Source organism: Plectropomus leopardus, chromosome 24 (genome assembly GCF_026936395.1).
Source record: "Plectropomus leopardus strain MGB_pleo_1.0 chromosome 24, ASM2693639v1, whole genome shotgun sequence".
NCBI lineage: Eukaryota > Metazoa > Chordata > Actinopteri > Perciformes > Serranidae > Plectropomus > Plectropomus leopardus.
The window spans coordinates 16,294,539-16,314,807 of NC_142199.1; the positions used below are offsets into that span (position 1 = coordinate 16,294,539).

The 20,269-nt window shown below is 42.6% G+C and overlaps 2 protein-coding genes across 5 annotated transcripts in view; one reads left to right on the plus strand and one right to left on the minus strand.

The window, feature by feature from the left end:
- Positions 1–20,269, plus strand: part of LOC121939349 (ATP-binding cassette sub-family C member 4-like) — a 35,626-nt gene that overhangs the window by 2,563 nt on the left and 12,794 nt on the right. The window contains exons 3-9 of one of the 4 annotated variants that reach the window (XM_088074846.1): positions 6,393–6,457; positions 13,431–13,541; positions 16,656–16,776; positions 17,057–17,281; positions 17,453–17,542; positions 19,211–19,374; positions 19,646–19,771. In XM_088074846.1, coding sequence (XP_087930972.1) covers positions 13,486–13,541; positions 16,656–16,776; positions 17,057–17,281; positions 17,453–17,542; positions 19,211–19,374; positions 19,646–19,771 — 782 coding nt within the window. In that variant the 5' untranslated portion in view covers positions 6,393–6,457; positions 13,431–13,485. Of the gene's footprint in view, positions 1–6,392; positions 6,458–12,049; positions 12,293–13,430; positions 13,542–16,655; positions 16,777–17,056; positions 17,282–17,452; positions 17,543–19,210; positions 19,375–19,645; positions 19,772–20,269 lie in introns of those variants that run through there. The other 3 variants (XR_015775945.1, XM_088074847.1, XM_088074844.1) reach the window with 3 other exon arrangements.
- LOC121962984 (claudin-10) lies at positions 234–5,648 on the minus strand. The gene is made up of 5 exons (XM_042513340.2): positions 5,223–5,648; positions 3,871–4,032; positions 3,605–3,686; positions 3,397–3,501; positions 234–2,515 (listed from the first exon to the last, which is right to left on the minus strand). Exons 1-5 carry the CDS (start codon positions 5,440–5,442, stop codon positions 2,386–2,388), a joined length of 699 nt encoding a protein of 232 aa, XP_042369274.1. The 5' UTR covers positions 5,443–5,648; the 3' UTR covers positions 234–2,385.

Sequence of the window (20,269 nt, forward strand, 5' to 3'; positions counted from 1 at the left end):
CAGTCTTTGAAAAGTCGTAAAAATGCTGATACATTGGGAGGAGGATATTGTCAATTTTATTTTGTTTTTTTGACTTTGCGTCGTGAAATCTGAAATTGGCGATATCTATTTCAAAAAAGATAATATATCAAATTTAATGTCATGCAGATCAGGATAGAGGAACCGACAATACTCATATACATTTGCCAAATCCAGTGAAATAACCACTGAGCTTTTTTTCAAGGCAAACCAGATGGATACTTTAATAATATATTTCTTGTTACACTGTAGAAAGTTTAAAAAAAAATCATCCAACTGTTTAAATTGACCCATGAAAAAGTTCTGTGTTTAAGTAAACATTTAAGGCAAAACGATCTCGAGTAAGTAATTGATGTGGTTTCGTGGTTTTCCCCCTTCAACTTTAGTCATTTTAAAAGCGGTCTTAAATTTTACATTGAGTGGCATTAAAAAGTCTTAAAAGCTGTAGGAGCCCCGAATTCAGACCCGTGACCGACGTGAACTCGAAATCAGTTCCAGCTACTGTAACTGCCGAGGTGCAATTAGGTGCTTTTGACTCGGATCCCCCAGGACCCCAAAACAAAAGCGCGAATGAAAGGAAAACAGAAACAATGATCTGAAGTTATTTGAAACTCAGTGATTGACAAAGTCCTGAAAATTTGGAATGATAGCACGAAGCAGCCGTGACATATGACAAAACCTCTTGGGGCCGTCTGCAGAAAGGGGTTTCGGAACTATCTGTTATTTTAAGAGGTGCGGGCGCTCGTGCCTCCCTGCAGATGAATTGTAATGGCCTTGATGATCCCTCATGTTTTCGCTCCATCATCAGGTCAGACCAAACACCTGTAAAACTAACAGCTGACTCTGACTCGCCTAAAAGCCGCCGATGTTGTGTTGAAGGCTAATCGGCTGCTCACACCGAACACGATGTGCATGTTAAACATTATGCCTGTTTAGCATTTAGCTCAAAGCACAGTTGTGTCTAACTACAGTTGCACAGAACAAACAAAGATAAAGAATAATTTAAACTGCAAACATACTTGGCGTTACAGAATTAACATATTTCTTGTTTGCTACCCGGGTAATCATCTCACGACCCCTCGTTGGGTTTCGACCCCCAGTTAGGGAGCCACGTGTGCAGGTCGGCTGCTCTTTAAAAGGACACTTTGAAATTGTAGAGTTTATATAATTTTATTTCACAGGTGTTTAAGAAGCTCAGAGGACACCAAAGACGTGCGAAAGACAATGTCCAAATTATCGATTGATATCTAAATTTGAAGCAGTACATGTATTTTAAAAGCTTGAGGCAGTTTGATGAATAACATGCGCAGTTTTAACATCCAAACGCAGACATTAGACAGCACAATACCACCATTATATCAGCGAGCGTGGCCGCGGAGCCCGGGACACCTGACACTTGTTTACGGATAGAAGGCGCCAGAAAGCACAGGGCAGCCGCTCTCTGCCAGCTGCTTCAAGTATCCAAACGGTGGGCCAGGAGGTTTTGCGTAACATAGCCCGGGGTTCCTATTGATTATAATTCGTAGGTGGGGATGGATGGCTGATATGAGGGGAAACCTCCGGTCGGGCCTCCAGCTCCGCGCAGCCACGTCTGGGGTCAGGAGTGACCTCGTGACCCTTTTGAGGTGAAAACAGTCGAGGCAAAGAAAAGGAGAGAGGCCTGTAAGTCAGTCATGTTTCCGCTTAAAACATATTCACTGACGCAGCTTTGAACTGAAGGCAACTTAGCAACACAAGACTTATCAAAATAATATTTAGTCACATTGTTGAATTCCAAAACAGCATGCTTTGAATATGGTAGTCTATGACAACGAAACTAACCTAAATGTTATTCCCATCGGGTTTATATAACGTGAGATTTAGCTGTAAGCTCAGACAAACAGTGCGCTTGCTATCTGTGACAGCCACCAGCGTTTAATGAAAGCGTTTGAATCTGTTTTTAAATATTGACGTCCGATTGGCTTATATGACTCACAAATTCCAAAACAGAGATTTATTTTGTCTCCAGTCGATGGGAGACGGGAGGAAAGGCCAGCTTGCTGAAGGTGACCGGAGAGTTTGAGCTGCGTTTTGTGCCAAATCAATTTTCCGGCCCTGAAAGGAAAAAACAGGCTTATCTTTTATGTAACGTCATTGACAGAAATGCCCCCCACCTCCCCCCAAAAAAATCGCCATATTTAAAATGAATCTGGCCACTTTAAATCTATAGATTGTGTAAACTGACACGTGTTACACTTTCCAGCTGTTGTTTTTATGGTGTTGAGGCACAGAAGTCCATCAAAGTGAATGCGGTCCTTTGCTTTTACCGATGAAAATAGCTTCTGGGATAAATTCCACAAACAAAAAAACTCGAGATCGAGTCCGATGTCACACATAGGCATTTCTCCCAAACTGCCTCGGCGGCTCTCCGGCTTCCTTCTGGAGGCCGCTGATAGTTTTGCTGTGCTTTTTGCGCGCCGTCACAAAAGTCGTCGCCCCGGAGTAGGAGTATTCAGCTCTGCAAATAGAGAAAAAAAAAGAAAAGATTAATGAATAAAGCCCTAAAAAACATCGTGAATGTGGCCCACTGGCAGAGATTTGTAGCAGCGTAACAGCTAAAATGAGCATTTTCACAATATTTTGAAACTAACATCCTAGATTAGGGGTTGTCAAAGTTTTACTCACTGCCATTTTCAGGAGCCAGCATTTGACTGAGGGCCGCGCACGATGACTTTTAACCATTTTTACGTAACCTATTAAACTATGACTTTTTTTTATGACATGGTGTACTCTGACTTTTATAGGGCATTTTTTATGACCTGTTAAGGCTTTACAAAAGCTATGACAGTCGACAGTGATATGAGCTACGAAACATACTTTATGCTCAATTTTTCGCCTTTTTAATACATTTGAAAGCGATGAAATGGAGAGAAAGTGATTGTCCCGCCCAAAGCAGTGGTACGCTGTAATGTTGGAACCAGTGGTAATGATAATGGCATATTGTCTTTGTTTTTTGTTGCGTAGTGGATTGTTTTTCTGTATTTCTGCCCTTTAAGTTCTCTGTCAAGGTGACTTTGCGTCGGGAAAAGCTCCCCATTACTCGACTGTAACAAAGGAAACATTCAGCCGTCAACGGCTGCATTTCTAATCACAGTGATGATCATGCAATCTGCTCCGTAGGTTCAGCAATTATGAGACAAGATGTTGAGAGAGATTACTGGATGTTTTTGACTGCCACCATCTCTCCATTGCAGTTAAAGTAATTATTTAAATTGCCTGATCGAGTTGGTAACTCAGCGCGGTTTAGAGTCCGCCCAAATCAGATTTCCTCTAAGCCGATGACAGATGCGGGATCACATTGTTAGCATCCAGCGCGTTAGCAAAAATCAAGCAACGTGCCTGAGACTGAAGCCTTCAGACATGGAGAGACAGAAGACAAGTCCTCCCAGAATGCACAGCACAGATCCAGCCCAGCCGACGAAGAGAGCGGCCCCCAGCTCAAACCTAAAGGGTCGAAGTGGAGATATTTACAACCGGACCTTCTTTCATCTGAGCGCGCTTTTGATCTGCTGTCACACAAATCCTTCTTTTAATCCCGAATACTCACTTCTGGGCAACAAAAAGGGGGTCAAAGAAGTCAGTTGTGATCCTGTGAGCATATATGGAGCATGCAGTCATGCAGCAGAGGCCTGCGAAGAGAAATAAGAGGATTTCTACTCTAAATTCTGACTGAAATCAAGCAGAAAGAGCTCACAATGTCATACAGTTGAACACTAATTAGTCCAAATTTAAACAGCTTTCCTAAAATGCAGCTCAAACGCTGCATTCCCCCGAAATCCAGACACAAAGGAAATGCCGGGGCACGGATCGTACCGCTGAGGACGAAGTGGGAGCCCGAGAGGACGGTCAGTCGAGCCTTGGTGGTCTCCGAGCCTCCTATTTTGGTGCACTTCATTCCCACCAAGGCCAAGACGGCACCGAAGAACCCCAGACACACGGCGGCGATCATCAGACCCCGACACACCTGGATATAGGCTTCAGGAGAGAGACACATGAGAGGGGAGCGCGCTTTAAACTAGCGGTTCCCAAACTTTTTGGCTCGTGCCAGAAGTTTTTTCCCAAAAATGAGAATTTCACCTATTGAAACACGTTTTAGAGATTTAAAGCAGTTAAAGTACAAGGTATTGCTTGTTTTTAAAGGGGACCTGTTTTGCAAATTTTTCAGACAAAATTCAGGTTCATAGTTGTGTTTTGGGTTTGTACTTTAGCATATTGACATATTTTAATTTTCAAAAAGCACTTTAGTGAACCTGAGTAGGCCTGTATTCCTCTGCATTCGATAAAAGCTTCTGAACCAAAATTTCATTCACCATATCAGCGGTATTGATCTTGTCAGCTAACTCTGCCATAAAAAAACCAACTTAATTTCCAAAATGTCAAACGATTCTTATTGAAGCTTAAGAAAGTGATATAATCCACGACTATTTACAATATTTTTATATTGACTTTCTTCACAGCTCGTTTCTGCTGCCCACAAGTGGCCCAAAAACATTATTTTAGGTTTAAAGTATCAGTTATTTTGCTTATTTTTTGCCGGTAGATGAAAAAATCTTTTGTCACACACAAAAAAAGTTTTGGAATGACTAACAGAAAACTGTAACTGATTTTTTTTAATTTTGATTTTGTGACCTTTGGTGTAATGCTGTTTTAAACCAGAGGCTTAGAGGAAAATGACAAGAGTTTAAATTTGTGATGGAGAGTACCTTTACAAAATATTTTTGCTTTCCTCAACAGCAATTCACAACAAATTAGAAGTTAGTGTCTTAAAACTGCGCAGATGTTTTAAATTGCCCCAAGACATTAGAATGTGTTTTTCCTTGTTGTTCCGGTCACGTAATGGGACGTGACCTCGGTGACTGTGTGACTTTCTCAGATTGCTCCGTTCGGACACATTAGGAGGCTCTATCAGTCCAGCTCAGCTCAGTAACTGACACGTGCCTTCAGTGGCCTTTAACTTCAAATGTTGTTTGTGGCCTGAAGCCAGAGTCAGAACAGGAAATATCGAGTTCCGAGCGCGTTTGTTTACAATGGCGGTCATTCATCCGAAAACAACAGGTGTTTCGGGCATCGACGCTTCGGTCGGACGGACAATCACAGATGCACAGCCTCAGAAAGACAACATGCGCTGCTGCAACAACAACCACCACAATCCTCTCACAACTCACCGTCCAGAGCCAGCATCGAAGGAAAGTCCTTGCAGTTGGACACACCGGTCGAATCAGTCACACAAGTTTTCCAAAGGTTGGACCAGAAGGTAGCTGTGGTGATGACCGTCCCGTCCACAGAGGACACCTTCCAGTAGTCTGTGGGCAGAGTGGACGACACCAGGATCCACCCCGAGATGGTCAGAATAAATGCAACAATCTCTGTTGCCATGTTGCCCATTTTTCCCCTGTGGCTTTGAGGTCCGGACCGGGACAGGACGGAGATCTTTCCCTCAGATGTGACACAGAGAGGAGGTGGGAGGGTCGGACCAGGACAGGTGCGTCAGCATTGGCTGCTTCTCCTCCACCTGCCAAGCATCTACGTCCGAGAACCAGTGCTTTAAAGCGCACGTCATTCACTGACACACAATCAGTAGCTGCATATTGTGTTTGTGCGCGGCGGTGGCAGAGTGGAGGGCGCACACGGTTGTCATCACTCCACACAGTGTGCGTAGGGTCTGCAAGGGGATCTGCAGGAGGAGGAAGTCTTTAATTGAAAGGATCTGAAAAGTCTTTGACAGAGAAGGAGCACAAGATGAGGAGCAGAGATAGGAGAGGCTTGTATGGTGGATTGACTGATGAATGAATGAATGGATGATGTGGGCTGTTTGCTTTTTTCATTTCACTTCAGATCTGATCACATTTCGGCAGAGTCCAGTACTTCAGGTCCTTATTATAGCAGCAGCACTAAATCGAGGCAGTCTGCATCCCGAGTTGCAAAAAGCTGTTTTTTTCCTGTGAAACGTTGCTAAAAACAGAATGCAATGATTTGCAAATCCATTTTCACCTATATTCAGTTGCATACAATACAGAGACAAGAGAGATAACTTTCAAACTGAAATGCTTTCATGTTTTTCGTAAATATGTACTCACTCTGAATTGATCAGGATTCCTTCACTTTGCAAAAGGAAGCATGCATCTCTTCAACAGGCCTAAGATGTTTAGTAAGAGATGCAATCTGGATCTTGAAGCAGGGTGTAAGACTCAGTATTAAAACAAATCTTTCCTGCATCTATAACATCGAGACAAAAACACAGTTTTTAATGACAGCTAAAAAGTATTTCCATATTTGGAATAATTTTACTGTATGTGCCTGTTGGTTGGATTTTAAAAAAAGTCTTCTTGTTCCAGGTTAGACTGTATCCCCGAAAGCAGCCGACGACAACCCGACATCACAGCAACAGCTTCATCTACGGGTGAGTGAAGCAACAGTTTGGGCACTTGCATCGTGGCTTTGTGCGTTCAGTCGTGTTTTCATTTGAAATAGTAGCTATAAAGGGACAGTTCACCCCAACGTCTGAAATACATATTTGTTCTTTTTCCACAAATTCTGACCTGGTTTGTCATCCACGCTCACATGTTTCATGTCCCCAAGCACTCAGCAACTCACCAAAAAACAATTTAGACTGATAAAATTGTCAGTCAGGTAAGAAGAAAGCTATGTGTTTTTGATTTGGGTGTGAACTGTCCCTTTAAGAGCACGTCTTGTGATGAAGTTGAAATGTTACCACAGTCGGATGACATGATTTGATTTAATACTGTAATTGTCAGTGACGGTAAGATGAGCAGAAAATAACCAGAGAAGCCAAAGTAAAAAAATCCCCCCGCGGGCCGGATCACTGAATGATCTGACAGAGGCCTCCTGCTGTCCTGCTCTCAGCTCACTGAAAGCTGCAGAACAAGCAGCTGCGATGCAAAGAGTGACAGGAAGGTGAGTCAGGAAAAAACATAGTGGTTGAAGTAAAGAATAAGTCAGAAATGGAAAGGCAGCCGTGAACTTCCAAGTAAAAACATAACACGCGGAGAAGTGTGAAAGCATAATCAATCCCCTGAGCTGAAGGAGGCAGCGAGCCACTTAGGCTACTAATTAATTAAATTCCTAATCTTGTGCTGAAAAACTGTTTACACTGTTGTGGGTCACCCGGTTTTATGGCAGAACTTTTCCAAACAAGGATTAGATCTTAATCTCTGTTTGAAGAAAAAGAAGGATTGTTTCCGGGGCAATATAATTACCCCAAACATTTCCAGACGGCGTTGCACTGCAGCCGCCCCCACTGACCCTGATCCCGGTGCAGTTCCCGGGGTCATAAAACGGCCACAGGTACATTCGTTCCCAGTCAGCATTCCAGGAAAACTAAACGCAGGTGTTGTAATGTCAGCGCGAAGGTGCTGGGAACATTGTTGCGTAAATCTCTAGATATTTGAAGCCCCGATGCGTTTCCATGGCCGCTGTTGCCGAGCAATCTCAGAGGGCCTAATCCTATAAATCTGCTAATGAAAGGGCAGCAGCTGGAGCAGGTTGTTATCTCTGTTAACCTGCTGATAGCATCCCAATCAGAGCACATGTATAATAAGATGATGATCTCAACCTGTCTTATGGCTGGGAAATCACTTATTGTTCACGCAGGACAAAAGCGGATGTCTTTCCCGATAAACTTTGAGTGCAAATCAGAATTCAGCCGAGCAAGATGACACTAAATGTGCCACAAACCCGAACGTTAAAAGAAACGCGATCTATAAAATCACGAGGTTTCTTGTACAATCGTACACACATCCTCAGAATTAACCGATTAATCGTTAACATGAATTTTCATCTAGCTCATCTGTCCAGTGGCTTCCTGTGACTAAAAGATATTTTAATGATTGGTGTTGTTCAGCAGAGAAGATCTAAAATCAGACAACATGATTAGTGTCATGTGTTCAGTATCTGACCAAACGTTTCCGCTTCTGCTCCTGACTGCACTCTGAGTATGAAATATCATCACTTAATCATTTTATCCCATTAGACATGCATGTGAAATTTGGTCATGATTCGAACATGCATTCTTTGGTTTTGTGAGGTCACAGGGACTTTGACCTTTGACCACTAAATGAGTTCATTCAAGTCAGAGTTTACCTTTGTGCCAAATTTGAGGAAATTCTCCTAAAGTGTTCTTGGCTGTCGCCGGCGTGTAAAATCAAGTATTTAATAGTGCGCGAACAGATTTGTTTTCTTTAACAGTCATCGCTGCAAATTTTAAGGCGCGAACAATCGCAAGTGTTCATCTGCAGAGTAGACGCCTTGTGGCAAAACATCACTCAGACCTCTTTGTGATGTCAATAGGCTAATTTAGACTAAATAGGCTCTTCCCTCTATTATAAGGCTCAAATGTTTTTTCTAGCTCCACACAGATTTTTTAAAAAAAAAAATCCGATAATTATAATGTATTTTATTTTCTCGCACCTTTGATGGCACTTAAAGTCACCTTACAACACAGAAAATCCAAAATAGAACATAACACAATAAAAAAATAAACAGCAATAAAGCCCTAATAATAAGGAAATCAGTGGAATTAACCAAAAGACACATTAAGCGGCATAACATGGCTCAGCAAGGGGTTCAAACTGATGAAGTGAGTAAGTGGAAATAGAGTCGTTTAAGAGTCGTTTCGTGTTCTGTGATGGACGACAGTATGTGGATGTTTGAGGAAAGGGAGTTTCCACAGTTTGGCAGGCGCCAGGCTGAGGCTGGTGCGGCGAGCGGGAGGGGCGGTAACTCTTAAAGAAGGTCTGAGAGATTAGCAGGGCAAAGATGGGGGCACTTTAAACATTAATAATAAGAACTTTTTTGCCAAACTGTTGATCACAGAGGTTGCCGACACAAGCGGATGTCTTTTCTGATAATCCGTCTCCTTATATAGTCAAAATATTGACATGAATTCATTTCCCCAAAAAAAGCGAGGAAATGCAAAATTAAGAAAGTTTAAGATGAATTGTTGCGATTGTGAATCCTTTTGCCGGCGATAATCGTTTAGCGGAAATGCGATGTGGTGCCAGCCTTAGTGCAGTGTGGAAGTTTTCCCTGTTTACCTGTTGAATGCTGTTTGTCAAAGTAAATCTGCTTTGTCATGTTGAGTAGCGGCTCTATATTCATCCCCTCAGCTTCAAATCCTCATGAAGGAGACCTTTGACCCGGCTCTCAGCAGTGTTTCGCCCCCCGGAGTCAAATGTTAAGTGTATGTTTACCGCGGTCAGACTGTCGAAATCAGCCACCTGCAACTTCGAGCCTCTTTTGTTATACTCTTTAAAATTTACGCCCTCAAATTTGTGGCTTCTTGACTTTAGACATTTATGTCTCCACGGCGGCTGAACTTAACTTTCGGCCTGCGTTCGAAACGTCCGCGTTCCTTTGCTCTCCTGCAATATGAATTACGACGCTTGAACTTGCCAGTCTCTTACTGTGATAGTTTATAACAGGAGATTTCTTCATATCTGCACACTTGTTTTATGTCGTGTTTTGATCAAGATTGGCAGTTGGTTTAAGTCAGCTCTCCTCATCAGTTTATTCAATCTAAACCAAACAATAAGACACGCCGCGTCAACCTGGCGAACTGTAACCACAATGAAATGAAGAGAGCGCTTCCTCTTTTGTGCTCACTGAAGCATGTGAAGGAAAAGTAGGCCTATCACAGGACCGGGGCAGCATGGGAAAGCAGCGCTGATCCCTCGCAAATGAATGTTTTTTGGGCCGAGTTCAGCTGCTTGTAATAATCTCCTGCTGGTTTTTCTCCTTTAGCCTTTTTCCCCAGTCGGTGCTGGCTAAACATCAACAGGCGGATAACATGCGAGGTGTGAGGGCCAGGGCCGCCGCGGTCTGTTATCATTAGGCTGTCAGTGCCGGGATAATAGTTTACCTTGGTTACATGTGACTGGATTTTTTCAAAAGTTTCCTTCGGTGCTGAAATGGGAGACGCGTGAAGGGAGTTTGGCGTTGGGAGGGAGGTGTCGCAGTGCCTCTGCTCTCTCCCAGGTCTTTTATTTTAGTGCAGGAAACACCTGCAGTGTGTCAGAGGGCATCTGTCATCTGTTGCTTTATTTGTAGGATATCCTCGGTGTGTGTGTACATCACGCGTCTGTGTGTTTGTGTAGAGGACCAGAAAAACTGAGCGAGGCAAACAAAAGTTAGCCGGAGGCTAAATGTTTTGTGGTTGTTTACTTAACTACGGAGTAGTTATGATGAGGAATGCTTTTAACTGCTACTAAAGTGGCACGCTGCATTTCCTGATCAACAGTGCATGTTTACTGTTGTTATCGGGCGATAAAGTCAGTCCGTGCGGTTGCATGACGTGACTAATTAAGATCTCTGTGTGTCTGTGTGTGAAATAGAGAATTTGCTGAGTAATCCTGACACGATTGCGGCTGGCCGCACGTGAACAGGAAGTTCGCTTAGTCACCTTTGAACTGTTTTTAGTCCTATACTTTTAGAAAACTGTGGTAGTTGGTTTGGAGAGAATATGTAGGAAAATGTGCAAACTGGTTCACTTTTCCACTTCTTTTCTTTCATTTTACCACAGCTGCTGAAATAATTCAACACAATATTTTACAAATAACCCTTTAATACACGATCCTTGTGGCCCTGTGTTACTTTTTATGTGTGACACAGTACTTAATAGTGATGCTGTGAGGTAGACTTTAAGAAATGTGTTATAACTTCACAAGACTTTCACATGACATTGTAAACTGCGACTGTAAATTTAGCCCCATTCTGACAGCGTATTCACTCCACGCCTTGCTGACACTTCCCGAACTGTTTTAAGTACTGAATTTCAGAAAAACTCTGATAATTGGCTTTGACTTTATGTATTTAAGTGGCAAATGTGATTTCACAATAAAACAAAAGGGCTGGCAAATGTATAAACTGTTTCCTGTGTGAAATCATATTTCCTGTTTTTGACGCTTTTTTTAAAGCACCCGTTGAAATAATTCAACACAATATAGTATAAATAACTCTTTAATACATGATTCCAGTGGCCCAATGTTAGTTTTTGAACTCCTAAAAGCTCCTTTCCTCTTGTTTGTGTGACAGAGTACTTAGAAGGTTTGAGGTCAATTTTAAGAAACAGACTTCTACATGTTACAGTATTGTGACAGTACAAATAGGTTCACTTCAACTTTTTTGTCTTGAATTCTAACGTAGCTGTTGAATTATTTCAAAACCCAAGCAAATTGGCTTTATTTCTTTTAAAAATGGGAAAAAGGCAATTAGCAACTTCAAAGAATTATTTAGAGCAAGAAATGATTTGACAATTAGAAAACTACTTAAAATTAGCAACAAAAAAAGAGTGAAAAACAAAGGCAAATAAGGAAATGACCTGAAAAAAAAAATAATTTTGTCAAATCATTCTAAATATGTAATACCTATAGTTATGATAATTATAAATAAAGCTTTGTCAATTTTTTTCCCTCCTTGAAAAAAAATAATTTTCTAAATCCACTCATATCTTGCGCATTGCAGGACATTTCTTGTTAGGTTGCTCAGTGCCTTTTCCCCTGTTTTGAAAGGGTTCAAAGGTTTAAATACTTGAGAAATACCTCTGAACGCAGCAGAAGAAAAGTGTTAGTGTTCCGGGTTTTAAAGGGTTAAATTCCTATAAACAAGTTTCCCCTCGTTACTTTTGGAGCTGTAATTTCAGCCTTACATATGAGAGTAGTTTATCTCTGTATCTTTACAAGGCTTCCACGTGACATTGTAAACGGTGACTGTAAATGTGACCCCGTTGTGACAGTGTGTCCAGGCCACACCTCGCTGTCACTTTGCCAAATAAATCAAGGTAAATATGAGTTAAATTAGTTTATGCTGAATACACAGCCAATTGTCTGCGCTGTCAATATTCTTAACCAATCGCGTGAACGCAGAGTAGAAAGCAGCCAATTAGATGGGGGCGAGTCTTTGTGTTCGGCCAATCAGGAGTGTCGGGGGGCGGGCCCCTTTAAGATGCTTTTTTTTTTTTTTATTTTGCAACTGTACTGTAGAGCTGCTAGCTCGTGTTCCTGAAGGAGCACACGTAACGCACCTAGGGGCTGCCTACAGCCATTTAATATGAGTGCGAGCCGAAGTTACGCCACATAGCCCGGAGCAGCAGTTTTTAAAAGGGGGTGGAAGTTTTGGGGGGGAGTGCAGAGTGAGTGAGGACCACCATGGGAAAAGTCACTAAAGATAGCAAGACCAACCCGGCAGCGACTGCGAGCCTTTTGTCCAAGATATTCTTCTGGTAAGTCGACAAGACGTCCCGGATGATAAACGCTGTTAGCTGCCGTCAGCGGGGGATTTAAACACGTAGCAAACACACCGCGACGGTACTGAGGTGTACGGTGTGTTTCTCTGTCATTGTTGTCCACAGCGTTAGTAACGTGTGACCCGCTTCATGTGAAGTGAAAGCAGCCAGTAACCACAAGTGTTGCTGTCGACTGTTAACATTAAGTTGACGGAGTTTTTCCACGGTTTCAGTCTTTGTTCAAAAAGTTTTTCACTTTGTTAAGTGATCTGAACCGCCCCGTGACTGTATTCCCCGCGTTTATGTAATGCCGGTTTCCTGTTGAATCATCTGCTCTGGTTCCTCAGGTCTAATGGGAAACTCGTACGTGTGTGCCATCCCTCTATCAGAAACAGAGCACATCTGCTGCTGCTGTTAGGTCACTGTGCAGCCCGAGTCAAATGTGTGTGTGTGTTTAAATTAACAGTTGTAACCTCATTGAGAGGTTTTATTTTAAAGTTATTCAGCATTCTTACTTGTAAATAGCTTAAAATGTGGCTGATTTTCTTTGAAACGTTCACTTTTCCTGTTCAAATTTGATATTTAATTTGGTTCTATTGGTTGCTTTATTTACTCATTTTAGTAATTACTGTAATTACTTTAGTAATTACTGTATTGTGCCACCCAACCCCCTAACGGAGCAGGTCGGCACAAATGAAAAACTCGACTTTAACCACAAATCCTAAATTTTTAGAAAACATTTGTGTCCGTTAAACTGCTTTAATTCACAGCTGAGACTTTAACTGTTAATTTGCTGCCGGTTGAAATATTGTAACAAAAATTATGCCAGAGAAATATGGCAGCGATTGCAAAGTGTGCCGACCAATTCCAGTTTAATCGTCGTCGACCTCCACGTAAGATCATAAAGTGCCGACTCACCACACTTTTAGTCATACTCACAGAGGATAAAGTGACACCTTTTGCTCACATTATTGCATCTGACAACACGGCTGCATGTGCATGTTGTGGTTGTTATGGCACCGCTCCAACACCGCCGTGCTGAAACGATCGTCTGAAAACAGTCTTGAATAGATACACTGTGCTCATTTCTGTCAAACTCCAAATTGTCCCTCTGACTCTTTTATGTCTCCATCAGGTGGCTGAATCCGCTGTTTCGCACAGGATACAAACGCAGGCTGGAGGAAGATGACATGTACGAAGTGCTCACGGAGGATAAGTCGGACAATCTGGGACAGGAACTGCAGAGGTAGAGACGCTTTCGGACTCATCTTTCAGCGTGAAAATAATTGTCACTTGTCATTAAGTTGCTCCCTTACACGGTAAAGTTACGGCCACTTTAATTTTGAGCGCTCACAGTTGAAAAGATTCTTTAATTGTTTGGGACTAATGTAGATATCTTCAAAAATGATATTGTCTGTTACATCTCAAAGACAACAATCTAAATCAGAAATAGCTTTTGTCCGAGTCAGAACACGACAAAAGATGTTTAAGATCTCACAAGGAAGGAATGTACTTTTAATTTAAAAGACGTTTTTAACCCAACAGACCCCGCTGACACATGAGCATGTATTTATGAATACATTATCAGTCTGACTAATTAAGCTGCTGCTACAGAAACCAATGTCAGAGAGCAACAGTGATCTAAGATCAAACAGGCTGTCTTGTTGTATGAATCATATGATAAAAGATGCATTTTTCTCCGGGGATATCTTGAACAGATGTCAATAGATAGAGACGCACCTTCAGCACAGATTCCTCTGTGATGAGCTCCATTCAATTCACAGCACATCCTCGCTGTTGTTGTCAGACCAGCCGCCTCCATTATTTTCCAATCAAATCGGCCGCCACATTGATCACCACATTTGCAAAGCGAGGCTGTCAGACTCTGAGGTTCTGGTGAGAAGACTAACACCTTTTAGGCGGTTGGTCGATCCGCTCTGATTCGGGACAAATTCTGATCGGTCGTCCCACAGAATCAAACCACCAGTGTGGTGCATCGCGGCATCGAAGGAGGCGTGACAAACACCGTATGCGTCGACATGCGTTATTATTAATAACAATGGCATAACCTGTCAGTCACAATCATTTACCTCCATTACAGCTACTAACAGCTCCTTTTAAATCTACCGCGGTCTGTCGCACACATCAACGCATCATCAAAGCGTCATACCTGCGCTGCTCGGTTCCCAGCTCAGAGGCGAGACCGCTCTGTCCTCCGATTTCAGAAGTTATATACAGAACGTCGAGGCAGCTTAAGAACGTGATATTCTCGCCTTGAACAGTCAGCGTAAATGTGATTCATTCAGCGATTTATTTACGTCAAGGTTCTTTTCCCCTCGTCGAGCAGTCGATCGGTTGAAGATTGTTCGGTCACCTACAACCCTACGTCGTGCAAAGTTTCCCCGAAAAACCGTGACCGTGCCTTTCTCAATACCGTACTTCATCAGAGCGATCATCCGTCATTTGGAGATGTTGTCTGGCAGTCAACATACTTATGCTTTTTACTAAGTAAACACTGTTATATTACAAACACACTTGAAGAAACTTGTTTGTCCAGCAAATTGTAGTCTGAGCCCAGACTTAATCCTGGTCATATCTTTAAGCTAATACCATACTTACATATCATACACTGACACACAATGACTGTAGTAGTTTAATTTGAAGATGGCTTACTGTGATGTCAGCAATCAGCTGATCTCAAAAGCTGGATTTACTTTAAGTCTCGATGCCCAACTCTGATTTGTTGCCTATATCTGATTTGTTTTTGTTGACTGCCTGATTACTCTTAAAAGTGACTCAAATTCGATATCTGCATTTACACCTGTTTGACCTTTGTGTACGCACGAAATAACGCGCATGTGAAAACAAAACCAAATGTCCTCATAAACGTGTTTGTTTCATTACGAACCCTGTATTTGCGCCTAACAGTTTCTTTGCTTAAAAGACAGATGATCTGTGCATTTGACCACTGGCTTGAGCCCTCGTCTCCCATTGTAGTATTTTCCACTTTCCGAGCACAAGTAATCACGTCATCAAAAGACAGTTCGCCGAAAATGGAAATTCAGACATTATCTACTCACCCTAATGCCGATGGAAAGTCAGGTTTATTTTTACAGTTTTGTAGACTGTAAAAATAAACCTGACTTTCACAGGAAAAGGCGTTGCACTCTTCTCCCAAACAAAAGATAAAAGTTACATTGTCATGTTTTAGCCTTGTTGTAGTCTTAAGCTGCACGCCAGCTACCTGGAAGCCTTCCACACACACAGTGGTTTGAAATCCAGCAAAGGGACTTGTTGCTTGCTGCTAACTCCACAAGTTTTTCTGTGTCTTTGTGAGTGTGTGTGTGGGAGGCTTCTGCAAGCTCCTGGTCACCACTTACTTCAATTGTTTGGGAGACGAGCGCATTGACTTTTTCCTCGTGAAACTCTAGCGGATTAAAAAACTTCACCCGACTTTCCATCGGCACAAAGGTGAGGAGACGATGACAGAAGTGTCATTTTTGGGTGACCGTCGTCGCTTTTTCTGAGGCCTGAAACCAAACCGAGAATTCTCTGATGTCATGTGCTTTTTTTTTTTTGTTGCTTACATGAGAAGGAAAAAAGTCGGAATTGGGTCACTCGTTCAACGCAGTGTAAATCCAGCCAAATGTCCGAGCTGAAAATGTGAGTGTTAATATTTGGTCTCGTATATAAACAAGCAGTGAGTCATAAAAAGTCACGGTAAGTTGTTGCATTGAAGACCCTAGTCGACCACGTCAAACATTTCCTACACAATCAGGAGGCCGAAAAACAGTCAGGTTAATGATCAATGTATAAATGTAGCTCTCTTTCGTGTGTTTTACAACATGTCGCAACATGTGCAGGCTGCTCTCAGAAACAAACAGCTGGAGTTTAGGCTTATCTTCCAAACACAAACACCCACACCAGAGATGACTCCCCTCGTCTTCCAGACATAAACCCACATGAACTCGAGGCTGCCAAAGACGCACTGGTTGTCTTCTCCAGATGTCGGGAAAAGTATGCCTTTTGGCGTGATATTTACTCTGGACTTTACTGGATCAGCTTTAGATTTTTACCCACAGCTCTTGATTACTCGGTTGTTTCACGGTCTGTCATCTTTTCTGGTAGTAATCTAGCATCTTATTGACGGCCGTTTTAATTTCGAGTGAAATTTCAATTTATCGGTAGACACGTGGCCCTGAAAACGTGGCCTCGAGGCCTCCGGGCTCTTGGTCATGCATCTCTATGTGTTGATTTGAATTTATACGCAGTGTTGAAGTGCTGAGACAAGACTGCTTTGGACCTGTTCCACTGCAATCAGCCACTTTTCAGTGATGTATCTGGCATCTTTCTCTGACAGATACTGGGATTATGAGGTCCAGAAGGCCACCAAAGAGCTGCAGACACCTAGACTCACCAAAGCCATCATTAAGTGCTACTGGAAGCCATATGGAGTGCTGGGATTCTTCACCCTCGTTGAAGTAAGTGTTTAAGACAGTCTTTTTATTAAAGTAAGCCAAACCAAGTTGTACAAAAAAGACAAAGAACAAACTCGCATGTTCAGATGTTCAGCAGGTTTGTCAGCATTCTGCGTAACCCAAAACAAATGTAACGTGTAAATGTGTCGATTAATTTGTGGAGACGTCTGCCAACAGATTATCGTAAGAACACACCGTGGAGTGATAATTGTTAATTTCAGACTCTTGCGAGTGTCATTGTCTGCTGTCACACTGTAATTATTGCCTCTCCTCTGCATATCAGGAGGTCATTAAAGTGGTCCAGCCGGTTCTCCTGGGGAAGATGATTGAGTACTTTGAGACGTACGATCCAGAAAACACGACAGCTCTGTACGAGACTCTGGGTTACGCCGCCGGCCTGTCTATCTGCACCATCGGCCTGGCCTTGCTCCATCACCTCTACTTCTACCACGTCCAGAGGACGGGCATGAAGATCAGAGTGGCCATGTGTCACATGATCTACAACAAGGTCAGGAGGAGGACGACTCGCTCGCGCTGCTTCAAGGAGAACACAGAGTTCCGATTCGTTATCGCGATCGCTGCTCAACAGAGACATTTAACCACACAGGATATCGCTTTTGTTAAATGAACAGCGTTTGCGATTGTTTCCTCACCGATGACGCTTCCTGTCTTTTTCTAGGCTCTGCGTCTCAGCAGTTCGGCCATAGGAAAAACCACCACCGGCCAGATTGTCAACCTCCTCTCCAATGACGTCAACAAGTTTGACGATGTAGGTAATATTTAAGATCTTGTAGACGAGAGTCACGGGAGTCGTAGTTTTTGTCTGTTGTGCGAGTTTGCAAACCCAGCTGCATCCCCCTGAACAGAGTCCACGTGAAGTATTCAAACAATTACTACGTATGCGTCCGACACAGGGAGGCCACAGCGAGGACATTTTCCAGTCAGTTAAACTTTGTCGACTTACATTTTACGAGAAAAGAGACTCGTCGATGACACTTGGTGTCTGTAGAGCGCTGCATTAACAGGGTTCCCCGCAGACCTTTAAAAAGTCGTCAAAGGTATTGAAACCATTCCTTTAAAAATAAGGCCTTTTGAATTTTATTTAAATATAAAATCCTAAAATAATCGGTAACTTGCTTCTCACATTAACAACGCCGAAAAGAGTTTGTGCAAAATTCCCGTTAACCACTAGTGATGTCAGTTGATGTTGTTTAATTTATTTTTTTTAAATGTTGATTTTGGAAAATTGGTCTTAAATTTTATCAGATTAATAAAGTCTTAAATCAGAGTTAGTTAATGCAAACCAAACTGGATCTTAAAGTAGAAACCTCGAGGTGACTTTTCTCATGTCAGTGAGATTTAGCACTGCCGCTACTGTTCATCAAAAATGCATCTACAAACAGTTGGCCAGTTCAAAGTATTTCATGGTGCGATGGAACAAAAAGAAGCAGCCACAGTAAACTGTTAGACAAAGTGCTGCACTTTGCAATCTAACCCAGTTCTCTTTTGTTATTAACTTCATCAGATTCCCTTTTGGCATTGTGTTTTAAAGCTGGAAAACTGCCAGATAGACTCTTTTGCTTTACACTTTGACCCAAATCGGTCTTGTCGGCGAAGTCTCGTTACTCTCGTCAGGTGAAATCTGACATGCTGCGAATCCTGCCGCTGCTCTACGAAGCAGCGACGGCAATTGTAGCGCTTCTCGTTCTCATTCCACCGAAGATAAGCATTAATAAAGAAGCAAAACAACGGTGGGTCGGTGTCAGATTTCACAGCTACAGTTCTTATTCCAAACTACTTGATGCAGATTACTACGCCTCAATGCACACCTCTTGCAAAACCTGCTTCTGCATCCTTTACATTTTCTGCAGCCTATCCATTGACTATTTTTAGACGCCCTGCAACCTAGATGACTTTGTCTCCACAACTGGCAACAACTGATTCATGTTTAATGCTTTGTGAAATTAGGGAGTGGAGTCTGCTGACATGAACTCAAGGAACTTGTCTTTGACCTTGTTTTGCAAGTCACCACTTATAAGCCATTTGATGTCAGGGTATAATTGTAGCTACAGGATAGACTAGTTTGAGGGGTGTGACATATTTAATATTACATGGTGGTTACAGTGTCTCGCTCAGAGAAACGCAACATCTCCCAGTGTGAGGATCAGTGCTCTGACGCACTGTGGCACTGTGCGCCTTTAGGGCATTATTTTCTTGGCAGATTGCTTTTAATTAACCTTCTCATGCTCTCATGCTGGTTTGAATTGAATTGTTTTGAAAAGCGACTCTACCCTTTCTGCTCAAACCGCCTCGCACCGAGTGTTTGGAGATGAGCACACACGGTTCTTCAGGACAATCTTGGACCTCAGCGATCACCGTGTGACTCATATATGTTTGGAAAGTAGTCACGGTTCACTCATGCAAAGTTCTCAAACAGGTGACCATCTTCCTGCACTTCCTGTGGGTGGGGCCCCTCCAGGCAGCGGCCGTCGTGGGCCTGCTGTGGTCGGAGATCGGTCCGTCGTGCCTGGCTGGAATGGTGGTCCTCATGTTCCTGATGCCTATGCAAACCATGTTTGGAAGACTCTTTTCGAAGTTCAGGTAACGCACACTCGCAGATTCACATAATGCCGACTGACTCCCCGCCGGATCAGCAAACTCTCTGCGGCTGCTGTTCGGCAGGTTAAATGCAGCATCGAAGCACCGTCTCTCACTCAAAAACAAACTGCGATTGGTGTCAATCGTGGTGTGCGTGACCTAAAAAGTCAAAGAACCCGCGCTCACTGCACGCTTCAGAAAGTCCTCAGTGTTGTTTATAATGAGCGAAACGATATTTCTGCGGTATTTAAGCAAACTCACATTGTCTTTACAGGAGTAAGACGGCTGTTCTGACCGACAGCAGAATCCGCATAATGAACGAGGTGGTGTCCGGAATCAGGATCATCAAGATGTACGCCTGGGAAAAACCCTTTGCTGCTCTGGTCTCTGAGGTCAGAAGGTAAAAACATGAAATGATTCTTGCGCTTAGCAGTGACACGAAGATCGTTTTAGATCGAAGTAGGGGTTTAAAGAGGTGCCGGCGCACAAATCAAGCCTGTTGAGATAATCAGTTTGTGGTCTAATATTTACATTGCTATTTTGTTCTTAGTGTTTAAAGTACTTTATAGTGGACATCCGCCAGTAATAGAAGGCAGTCCAATGCTCAAATCGCAATTCAAGAAATTGCTGCTGACGATTATCACGAGTTAGATCGGCAGTAGTTCCGTTCAACTTAAATAACATCATATTCAAATTTTGATGCAGGGTTGTAAAATAGTTTGGCAGCGTTTCATCACAAGAAAAAGTAGCTCCAAAAAAAATCAACGACTGCGTTTGGTTTCGCTATGGTGGCACGATGCTTTACATAACCAGATTCAGCTCCTGCAAGCTGCGTGAAACATTATTAGCGCTGACATTATCATCGATTGTGTTGCAACTTGTTGTGGGTGCATCTTAG

Excerpts from the sequence above, each read along its gene's own strand:
- LOC121962984 (XM_042513340.2), bottom strand. The coding sequence starts at position 5,442 with ATGGGCAACATGGCAACAGAGATTGTTGCATTTATTCTGACCATCTCG. Across the intron at positions 3,687-3,870 it reads CTCCCACTTCGTCCTCAGCG|GCCTCTGCTGCATGACTGCA; the intron begins GTACGATCCGTG and ends TTCTCTTCGCAG. Across the intron at positions 3,502-3,604 it reads CCCCTTTTTGTTGCCCAGAA|GTTTGAGCTGGGGGCCGCTC; the intron begins GTGAGTATTCGG and ends TCGACCCTTTAG.